The sequence below is a fragment of the Macrobrachium rosenbergii genome, chromosome 42, assembly GCF_040412425.1.
Source record: "Macrobrachium rosenbergii isolate ZJJX-2024 chromosome 42, ASM4041242v1, whole genome shotgun sequence".
In the NCBI taxonomy this organism is placed as follows: domain Eukaryota; kingdom Metazoa; phylum Arthropoda; class Malacostraca; order Decapoda; family Palaemonidae; genus Macrobrachium; species Macrobrachium rosenbergii.
Window position 1 is genome coordinate 15,671,076 of NC_089782.1, and position 12,046 is coordinate 15,683,121.

At 37.7% G+C, this 12,046-nt stretch overlaps 1 protein-coding gene across 1 annotated transcript in view; it reads right to left on the reverse strand.

The window, feature by feature from the left end:
* Positions 1-12,046, reverse strand: part of Paics (PAICS bifunctional enzyme) — a 12,247-nt gene continuing 201 nt past the window's right edge. The window contains exons 2-9 of the mRNA XM_067085578.1: positions 6,330-6,557; positions 5,214-5,392; positions 4,594-4,801; positions 4,241-4,326; positions 3,897-4,007; positions 3,083-3,226; positions 2,817-2,982; positions 1-290 (exon numbers count right to left, since the gene is read on the reverse strand). Of these exons, the coding sequence (XP_066941679.1) occupies positions 127-290; positions 2,817-2,982; positions 3,083-3,226; positions 3,897-4,007; positions 4,241-4,326; positions 4,594-4,801; positions 5,214-5,392; positions 6,330-6,557 (1,286 nt within the window). The 3' untranslated portion in view covers positions 1-126. The remainder of the gene's footprint in view (positions 291-2,816; positions 2,983-3,082; positions 3,227-3,896; positions 4,008-4,240; positions 4,327-4,593; positions 4,802-5,213; positions 5,393-6,329; positions 6,558-12,046) is intronic.

Consider the following 12,046-nt stretch of genomic DNA (forward strand, 5'->3'; position numbering starts at 1 on the left):
TACAAAAGTTGTAACATTATATTCAACAAATCAAAGACAATAGTACAGTACAGGCATATTCCAAATTTGTACTGGTCATTATTTTATACAAAATCAACCATTTTGATTTGACATCCTGGAGAAGCTTCAGTTGGTTTCACACATCTTCTGGTCAGCCATCTTCAGAGAGATCCACAGATTGAGTTGCTTAGCTCTTATTTTAGACCAGATCACATGGTCACTGAGAGCCAGTATTGAAGCTGCACTCTGTGCAGCTGCCTCGGGGTACAGTACAGTTCCACAGCCCATACCTGCAAATGCCATAAAAAAAATCTGTATTACACACCGAGTACAATAGCTTAGCCATGCTTAAAAGTCCAATGTCTTATGAATTAAGGTTGGCCTTCATAGGACTTTAAAACTGCTAAAAATTGGAGCAGGAAAACTTTAATTATTCTGAGTACTTTGCAAAAAGCAAATGATGATGGTTTATGGTTAGGTACTCTACTTGAGTAAAACCTGCAGTTGGGGCAATATCCTCCTTATGGAAGCTAGCTTGCAAAACTAGATTAAAGGATATCATTATGTGGTTTAATTTTATACAAAAGCGAAAGGCGCAAGGGTTCTGGCGTAATGTAATTTAATAGTTAAAAACGACGGGTAAGGTGAAAAGAATCTTTACCACTGTTTAGAAAGATAAAATGCCACAAGTGTAGGCAGCACTATCCTTACTTTGTAAGAGCAATATATATACATAAGTGTTTCCATAGGAATCCTTTCAACAATTTTATGCTGAATGTAAAAAGACTGAAGAAATTTAATCCTAACCCCACAAAATAGCACTACAGTTGGGTTGCCGTACATTCAAAACAATGAATCCTAGTTGTACCAACAAATACTGTTCAGATGGGATCGAAAAGTCCTCTATGCACATGCTTATGTGTCTCGACTCATTCTTTCTTGAAAATGTCACATATCACCAGGTTTTCAGTTTACTGCTTCTCTTGGCATGGTGTTGCAGCTTTGAGATGTCTGGTTGCAAGGTCTGAAAGACCTTGTAGATTTTAGGTTTCATCAAATTCCTGGAATATTTATTTCTACTCTGGCCCCAGCAAGAGTGGTTCACAGACCCCTTGACCTAGTTGTCAATCTGTCCCCAAGGCAACTCAACTTTCACTGATTTCATGATCCACTAATTTCATGATCCCCTGAAGTCCCTAAAGATAGAGAGGCTCTCTGCTGGTTACGGCCGTGCCAATATTGCCAACCCCCATTGGCATCTACCACTAACAGTCACAAGTTGTCTGCAATAAAACTGGCCCTTTCATGTTTACTGCCAACATTGGATGGACCTGGGTGCTGATCAGGATATTTCAGACTTACAAAATTTATGGAAACTCACTCAATTCCCAGTTGTTCTGTCAAACCACCATTTGAACTTTGCTCTGGTGTTGAGCAGTTTGGCCAGACTTACTAATGAACTACTACTGTCCAACTCCCTTCTGCTGACCCTGGCCTCATCAATTGTATCTGACAGCTCCTTACAGCACTGGCCACTGATCAGGGTCTCTTTTGCCCTAGATTTCATGAACATACTTCAATCCTCTTGTCACTAATACTTGATTGGCCCATTTTTCTGTTTTGGCCTTTTCCTCCTCCTCAGTCCAGTCTGCATAGCCAAAACTACTCTTCAACAAACTGGAATTACATTCTCCATTCAACCATTCCTCAAAGTGGGTCATCAGAAGTCTATAGTCTCAAAATACCATTTTCCATCGATACTGTCAGGTTATTTCTCAGGTTTAAGCAGATGAGTCACCAACTGATTTGTCTGTTAAAGCTATGGGTGCATGAAATGCTTGGTCTCTTCTCTTTGCTGGCCTTCATTTGTGACTTGGAGCTCACCTCCATCCTTCCAGTTAGAATGCAAAGGTGCCACTACATGCACCAGATTTTGTGTGCATACTATCAGCCATAGACATCTTTGGTGCATTTTTGTTGGGACAGACTGCTTCTGACGCATTATTGTTGGGAAGATTGCTGATGCCATTCTTGTGCTGTGTCTAGAATGGGTCATGCAGTTTCATCATCATCCTCATTATCAACATGTTCCATATTTTGAACGTTAAAGTTTTTTTCTTTTGGGGTAAAGGTCTTCATGATGGCGAGTGGTCTTCCTCCATTCTTCCCAATGTTGATTACAAACCACTTTTACCGCTCCACTGCAAAGTTCGAGGAATAAAAGTTGGTTTTACATTCTAAACCTTGCTGCTTTTCACAGACCACTGATTTCTGATCTTCAATCATCGTGTCCTCTCTCAACATCTCTGCTTGCTTTTTATCATTTGTCTTACCTAAATTGCAATTCATGTAACAGGGTTAATGGGGCTGGCATGTACATTGTTTTTATATCAATTTTAATGCAAAACCATTCAGTATAAGGGTGCCCTGTATTATTGGGTTGTCATATGAGATCTGGGCAAGCACAGTTAGCTCCTACATCCAGAACAATTGAATTTGGTGAATGGTATTTCATTGCATGAAGGTAGACAATGTATGATTAATGAGTCTAATTTAATTTTCTTATTATTAGTGTGAATGGAAATTAACCAATATTATCACCCATTCAGACTGTTACAAAATGGAATTATAACTTTGCAATTCTAGAACACTATTGCATTATCACTCCAATGACCATTTTTTCCTAAAACTAAAGACAAGACTACCCATTTTATTTATATAGGACTACCTCAATGACCACAGACCTTGCTTTAACAAAAACCATAGTGTGAAAGATACATTTGTGAACACTACAAATGTGTTATCTTATGACTCACCTGAAGGCAGACTAAGTGAAGACCAAATGTCTCTTGATGCTTCCTCAGGTCTCAATGGTGGGCAGTTTATGACAGGGTAACTGGTATTGGCACAAGTGACAGGCCCTAAACCGTTGCTTCTGCCCGCAACAGCAATAAATACAATAGGGATAGCCATTCCTTCATACTGTTTAAACAAAAAAAATGAATTCAGTTCAGTATGATCGAGATTACGAAAGCACAATTATTGCCAACACATTCACAAATTTATCAGTCCTGTGACTCACCCTGGCAATTATGGCCAAAGTTTCTTCTGTTCCCTTGTGAGCTGAGGTGACACGGAGCTCACAGGCCACTCCAAGCTTCCTGCAATGATCTCTTATCTTTTCGCAATGTGCAGCATCAGATGGGGAACCCATGAGCACCACAACCTACACGAAAAAAAAAGGGGGTCAAAAATAATTATGAATTGTCTCAAAGGCTAAGCATTCAGACCCATCATGGCTATGAACTAGCAATTTAAAACATAGGGATAAATGGGATAGAATTCAATGCTATATTATCTAAAGTTCAGGAAAGTCACCAAACTCATCCAACTGGCCAACAGTATTTTGATAAGGCCTCCTCTTGCAAGAACATAAAATGAAATTAGTTTTAGTCAAAATATATGGGCATTTAAGGCCCCTTTATTGGTTTTGACTAAAACCCACCCACTAATGTTTGCAATCTTTATGTGCAGTTCCATGATAGTTGAAAAATATGCTGGAGCCAAGTTTTCTGGCCTTGGAAAAACTGAAACTGCCACACTCCCAGATCAGTTTTCATCTTGAAAAAATCCTCAGATCAGTTTTCATGTTAAAAGCATTCTCAGATCAGTTTTCATGTTAAAAGCATTCTCAGATCAGTTTTCATGTTAAAAGCATTCTCAGATCAGTTTTCATGTTAAAAGCATTCTCAGATCAGTTTTCATGTTAAAAACATTCTCAGATCAGTTTTCATGTTAAAAACATTCTCCATTTACATTACTAATTGATTAAAGTATTATTAATATGAAAAATTACTATGAAAAACACAAAGTCATTTACATAATTCCAGCCTTACCAGGCCTCGAGGAGTAGGTATGAAGGAATCCAGCTTGTCAGCAACCCACTGGAAGTTTCGTTTCACCTGATTCAATCCCTCTTCAGTTACTTTCTCCAAGTTCCGGTACACCTAACAAAGAATCAGTTGTACACTGAATGAAAGAATATTCATCAAGCAGTATTTCTGTTGACTAATGCTTTAACAATGGGATCATACCACTACTGTACAGGTAATTCTTTGAGATTTACCAAGGATATCATCCCCATAATACACTGGACAATGTTGCAGCCCCTACAGAGCAAAGCTAGATACTGAACAAGCCATTACTGCCACCTGAATTGCAAAAGTCTAGAATTATTTACCTGCTTGTCCTTCATGAGCCTTTTATCTCCAGATGGCCATAACCTCCATGAATCTGAGTCAATTGTGTCAGAAACTAGGATCTCCTCTGGCATTTGAAAAAAAAAATGTAAAAATTAAGCTGTAAATTGATAATGCTAAGTTCATTTAACACAAAAACTAAATAAAAAGTCTCCATACACCTACAGCTTATAAAGTGATATCAAGCGTCCAGTATCTTGTCAGGTAGCAAGTGGAAAATTCAAGTTTAAATCTCAACATACAGGCTTTTAATATTTTATTTCTTGGGCTAAAAATATGTATTTGGAAAACTATAACCACAGTGAAAAGCACATATAAATGTGGTCATACTCACTGGTTTCACTGTCTATGCCAAATTCAATTTTCATATCAATAAGAGCACAGTCCAGAGCTGCCCAAGCTCTCTCCAAAATTTCAAAGACAGTGACAGTTGTTTTTGCCATAATGTCGTACTCATTGCGGCCGATGACAACTCCTCCAACAGTCAAGCGTGTTTCCAAGATCTGTTCCTCACTCCACTGAGGGTCATGGTTCTCATCATCCTAACAAAAAATTTGACATTATAAAATCTATGGTCACTTAAATTCACTTGAAAAACTCAAGTCATTTTTACTAACTCATCCTATTAACAATTAATATATATAAGAGAACATCCCTTTTCCACCTCAAACCAAACAGAAATGTCTGATATCGACTCCAAAACTTTGTGAAAACTAATCCATTAATTCATCTCCAAAACACCGATTAGAGAACTTTCATCATAACTTCAAACCGAGACACTCTCCTCCCCCATTATAGTGACTTGAAAAACTCAAAAATGGTAATTTTAACTTTAAACCATGCTTTCAGAAAATCTTAAAAAAATGCTTGGTAAACAGGTCTCTCAGTGTGACTTCCTTGTCTGAGCAAGAGCTCTGCTGGCAGGAGGCCAGTTTCATCTGATGCCAAACTCACCTTGTAAAAGGTCTCCATCTTAGGTGGTGTGAACCTGTACCCTTCATTGACACCTGTGTGGCGCCTGAGGAAGGATCCCGTGGCCACCCTTCTAGTGACCCACTCCAAGGGGATCATGTGGCACCTGCGAGATTTGTAACTGGTCTCTCCACACAGTTGTACAAAGGAGGTTTTTATACCTGGGGAAGCCATTTGATTTTTGAAAATGAATATAAAATTAAGCCAAAGGCCAAGCACTGGGACCTATGAGGCCATTCAGTGCTGAAAGGGTAAAAGGTTTTAAAGGTATAACAGGGAGAAAACCTCCAGTTGCACCATGAAACAGTTGTTAGGAGAGGGTGGAAAGTAAGATGGAAGAAAGAGAATATGAATGGAGGTACAGTAAAGGGAATGAAAGGGGTTGCACATAGGGGCCAAAGGGATGCTGCAAAGAACCTTGAGTAATCCCTACAGTGCACCAGGTGGGGTGCACTGATGGCATTAGCCCCCTACAAGGTCATATGATTTTAAATAACTAAACAGATGACATTTAGATGCTGAACAATCAAAATAACCATGTGTGTGTCTCATGTCTTAAATATTCAATGAAATGGGGACATTTGGTTTGAGAACGGTGCTAAACAGGTCTCCTGTTTAACAATTTATGCGACATGTCAAAAAAATTTAAAAACAAAAACTCCAAGTCCAATGACAGGCAGGATTTTTGTGTTCATATTTCAACCAAAAAAATTACTTTTCCTTAGAAAGGAGCACATCATTTTAGTTCTTGTAAAGCTTTAAAGTTTATCATACACATTTTACCATTACAGCTACTCCACATACAATGATTAAACATGACTTTTTACTTTATGACCATACACTTAAATCGTTTACATTTTTACATTACATTCAACAATATCATGATTTACGTATTTATTGACATATTACAGAATTTGGATTAAAATTTTCAAATATGTTTTTCCATATCCCAAAATAGATGAGCATGTTTCTGTTAACGCCCTATTTACAATAAATCACGAACCCTTAATGACCGCAGTCCTAAAATCAAGTACAAATTTTGACTAGAAATCAGGCCATGATTTCAAAGTAGGATTCAAAACACTTAACCCTGCTTACCCGCCAGCTGGAGGAAGCTGAACACCTTGGCATTAGTGGCATTGGATATGGCAGCCTTGCCTTCAAGGTCGTGTGCCTTTGCCCCATCACCGGCAGTGATGCGGTCCTTGTTCAGGACCAAGACGTGGGCGGGGTCGCCAACGATGGCGTGGACGACTTTCGTCTTTCCTTCAATGATGACCTCACCCTTGTTGGGCTCGGAGAAGGTGACAGTCACCCTGCTAGGTTCTGTCAGAGAGGAAATAAAGCTCTAAAATGTGGTTTTAGTTTTGATTGATCACCCTGGAGAGAGATAAAAGAATTATCAGGTAACATTCAGAAAAATTATGCTCGGGTAACATTCTGAAAACTTATGCTCAGGTTACATTCTGAAAAATTATGCTCGGGTAACATTCTGAAAAATTATGTTCGGTAACATTCTGACAAATTAAGCTCAGGTAACATTCTGAAAAATTATGCTCAGGTTAACATTCTGAAAAATTATGCTCAGGTTAACATTCTAAAAAATTATGCTCGGTTAACATTCTGAAAAGTTATGCTAAGGTAACATTCTGAAAAATTATGCTCAGGTAACATTCTGAAAAATTATGCTCAGGTAACATTCTGTAACATTCTAAAAATTATGCAGGTATCATTCTGGTAACATTCTGAAAAATTATGCTCAGGTAACATTCTGAAAAATTATGCTCAGGTAACATTCTGAAAAATATGCTTAGGTAACATTCTGAAAAATTATGCCAGTCAGAATTTAAGAACTTAAAATCCATAAATATCATCAATTTTTCCACCTATTTGAAAATTTTGATATGTCAAGTTGTATAACCTTAGCGTGAACGTCTTACACAGACTGGTCTAGGTAGGAGCTGGTATGAGGCCTGTTTAATCAACGACCATTCAGCCATCTAATACAGTTACTAATAAATGCTGATAGCCTGATACAAGAATATTATTCAAGATTCCTAAAACAAAGCGGCTTCCCTGAAAAGATGAAAATTATTTCCGTAAAAACAAAGAATCCTAAGGAAAGCATACACAAATGGCAATTATGAGATAAAATATAAACAAACGTGGCTGTTGACACCAGTAGTGTAATACTGCCTCACATCATCAAAGTTTACATCAGTCCATGTTTCGCACAAAAGGATCACATGTTCTAGCCAATATAGCCTGTATTCCCCTGGATGTCATCTTGAATGTCAAGATGGCATGACAGATTATGCTGTCCGGACTATGACTGGCAGTATCTCAGCAATCAGTTGAATGCAGTACATTAAGTGGACAATGCAAGGGAGTTCTTACAAATAGTAGTAGTTCCTGTCCGTGCCAGCACATGGCTGCTTTAAATATAAGACAAACGGACGTACATGATACACAAGTTTTAAGTATATAAAATACGAAACCGATTATGTTTGACTAAGGTCGTTCAAACATATCACTGTTTATTTTAATACACACTTCAGATGAACTTTGCCTTAACTCCGTAAAAAATCTGCTGAATTAAAATTTTTAAAAATTATGTTCTTGCGTATTGGGTGGGGGTTTGTAAAGGTAAAGATGGGAAGGGGTAGGCATTGGTTAAGGAATCGTGGTCGCGGGAAGAGAGTCCATGGTGGTTTTGAGAGAGAGTTTGTTGTTGTTGGGATGTCCCAGTTTGTGTTTCATAGGTTGTTCCCTTTGGGTTGTAAGTTTGTTTTGGAGTTAGTGCCCTGTGCTGAAGTCTAATAAGGTAAGTTTTTGGTTATACATTTTTCATGTTATTTTGAACTACAAAAATACAAAATTCAGATGGACTTTGCCTCAACTCCGGTAAAATCTGTTGCATTAAGATTTAAAAACTACATGCACTTAACCTTAGGCTAAATTATCTTTCATACAGACAAACCAATCATGCCGGTAAAACGCTTGTACTGATATTTAGTTCTTTAATATATATAAAATAGATAAATATTACAGAAGAAATATTACTAAATGCGTATACATTTATTTTTTCGAATTATATGAATGATAAGCATCCATTATTACTCATAAAGAACTGTATAAGGCCAAATGAAAAAAAATGCTCGTACTTCTAACACTGGCAGACTTAAGATTAAAACTAAAGACAAATTCACAGCATGTACTGTTAATCATTTAGTTATAGTATACAATGCATTAAGTTATCTAGGCCCATGCCCTAATCCACCCTGGCCATGACACGTCGACAGATGAATTTTTTAAAGGTCACTGGTCTAAATCGGTTGGTTGGCTACCGCGGCAGATCGATCTTTAAGCCTCTCTCGAGTGAACAAAAGACAAAAACCTGCTAGGCCAAATAAAATTTTTTCCCTCTATTTACTCCTTCCTGTGATTGTCCAGCCATCTTTCTACTAAATAAAGTCAGTAAATCTAGAGTTTTAAACAAGTCATTTGGCACTTTGTAACTTTCAGTAAAACATTTTGTACTTGTTTTTACAAGTTAAAAACACTCATACATTAAAATGTAACGCTGTAGGCAACAGGCAGTTGGGAAAAACAAAAAATCTGCATATTAAGTGGACGGGGTTAACAGTTAATTGGTCTTTTTTTTATCTTGGAAAAAAAAACTGCCAGTTACAGTAAACTTTGGCAAGACCCGGGCTACATTTTCCCCCACAAGCTACTAAGATACAGTATATAGAAACAAAATTCCTGTAAGACACACGACACTATGGCGGAATAATTGTCCCTCAGTTACGCCATCACGCCGAGACTCCCTCAACGTCATTCGCAATACTGTCAGCAAGGCAAAGACAGCATAAATTTTCTTTTTAAAATACAATGGTAATTAAATGATAACCGCAAAAGTTTAAAAATTAAACTGCTTTAAAGGATTTATTTATTATTTAATAAAATTACGCTTAAGTCACGTCAAACAAAGTTATGAACAGTACATCAGAAATCAACAGAAAAACATTACAGCATTGAATTATCAGTAAAGTTTAAAATAGTTATCCAGCACAAAGCCCCAGTGTGGATGACGAGTCAAAAATTGAGAGAGAGAGAGAGAGAGAGAGAGAGAGAGAGAGAGAGAGAGAGAGAGAGAGACTACAATCCCGCAATTCCTGGAGTATTCACCTCGGTAGTCTACTTAGCCCATAAAAATTTCTGCGTGACCAAAATTATCTTGCTACAGGACATAAGTAAGAAGCGGCAGAGGGTCGGGGTTTAGAAAATAACAGGAAGTTAGATTATCAGGGAAGGCTTAAAATATAAAATAAACCCTATGTGACTACTCTGTAATGTCTTACAATTACAAATTTTGTTCATTGTGATAATTAAATTCTATTGGGGGAAGGGGGGCAGACGGTTTGGCAAGCGAAGCGAGCCTAGTTAGCTGGGGGTCTTTTGATTTTGAGCTATTTTATGTGCTTTTTGAAGCCACATGAGCAAGGTATTTCAGCAAAAGTTATATACTCCCATTACTGTTTATTTATCTCATCATCACTGGTAGCTAGTAGAAGACAAGGATCAAGAAATGTAATATTTCCGAGAAATTTCGTTTATTTATGATTGCACATTTAAAAAGAAAACTATTTTTTTAAATTTTATTTTAATGAAAATATATTTTATAAACCAAATTATAGTACCATCGGCTGGCAATGCCGGGCATTAATGAATATTATGAAACAACTGCATCATTAGTGTAATGGAATTTATATTATGATTATGAAATAAAAAGAAACGTTGATAATTTGAGCACCATAATGAAAATAAGTAAAAAAGTAATAATGTTAATAATTTGAGCATCAAAATCAAAATATAATCATCTAAGATTTTTTAATTATATTCCTATGCAGAAATACACGAATGGGTACCGACGGTGTCTCATGCGGGCAAAATCATTCACTAGCTCTTCCAAATCAAATGACTTAACCATAATTATATTTTTCTGTGGCCATCAACAACAAGTAAGATACGTAGCCGGTCATCCCCAGTTGTTGTTCGAAAAAACCTCTCATTACTAGTAGTAGTGACTGGAACGGTAAACAAAATTTTAAGGAGAGTTAGTAAATCAGAGAAGGCAAGTGGTGAGGTTTTTAGAGCAGTGTACACATCGATTAGGTCCTCTTGTTTCTTTTGTTCTAGGAACACCTTTGCAGAGTGAATCTGAGAAACCAAGAAAACTGTATCAATGTGTGCATTGTAACGCTTTGCGAACAGAGTTAGTTTTACCTCATCAAGGAACTGCTTTGATTGACAGTCAAATGCAGAGAGAGACAAATAAATCTATGTTACTGCTGAACCTGCGGTCAAATTCGGCAGTGCACTTATCCATTACTGGCAAATACAACTGTGTCTTCAATGTTGTTTTAGATTGATGTTCTTGTGAGGGGGAACAAGTTGAGGCTGGGGGGACAAGTTGAGGCTGGGGGCGACAAGTTGAGGCTGGGGGGACAAGTTGAGGCTGGGGACAAGCTGAGGCTGGGGGGACAAGCTGAGGCTGGGGGCAAGTTGAGGCTGGGGGACAAGTTGAGGCTGGGGGCAAGTTGAGGCTGGGGGGCAAGTTGAGGCTGGGGGCAAGCTGAGGCAAGTTGAGGGGGGGCAAGCTGAGGTGGGGGCAAGCTGAGGCTTGGGGACAGTTGCCCCCAGCACTCCACCTAAATGACGGCCCTGCCGGGTAGCCCTATAAACAAGAGCCTCTAGGTAATTTGCATAGTCTAAAATCTAAATGAATCGGCTAAAACCATTTAATTTTGAAGTACTGAAAACGTATAAGCACAAACCACCAGTAGAAGTAAATAGAGACCAAATGACTACCATTTTTGAAAAGGCCTTAATACAACATCGTATAAAAAAAAAAGTCAATAGGAACATGAAACGAAAGAAATTCATTTAAATATTTAGCAAAAATTTTAAATCCAAAATCCCTCCCAAAAAGTCAAGTAGTGTCCAATTCTCTCAAAAACGTTACTATATAAACTTAGATAAGCAACTTACAAGAATTTACAGTATATCGACAACCTGTAGTAGTTAGGGCAAGAGCACAATCCCGGCTACTTATTACTGAATATTTATTCGTACACTAATCAAGTCTCCACAGAGAACAACTAATATTAAACTTTCTGGTTTAAAAGCACGTTAGTAATTTTTCAGTGTATATAGTACTTTACCTATACACATACGCTATCCAAATGAAGTTCCCACGCCACTCCAAACACCACCCCCCACCCCTATAATTCGAGATAATCTCTGATGTTTCCCAAATTACACCAAGATCAGCAATTGTGGGTATAGAGCTTAATGGCATTTTAAACGCAATGCCTTTTATGATTAAACACCAAATTTGCGCCACTTTTCTTCAGTTACTGAACTTACCATCTCCATATTATGAATGACTAGTACCAATTAAACTCCTGAATTATCGTCAGCTTAGTCCTACAGACTTGGAACCGATTCTGATTTGACATTTAACAGATACCTATGCACACAAGCCTACAGTATATGAATTAATGTAAAATTCTGTCTTAATTGGTAACCCAAACTGAAGCTGGTCAAGACCAAGTCCGTCATTAAGAATAAGCCAACCACCTTTCAGTGTTTACGTATGTGGCCTTTTTCCCGGCAACAGGATAATCCCCGTAGAATGTATTCGGTTGATACACTTAAGTTATATTTAACAAATATTGCAGCAACGAACTCGAAAATTCCACTGAACAATAAAAAAGTTATAAGTGTTGTACAAATTCCTTGTAAATTCG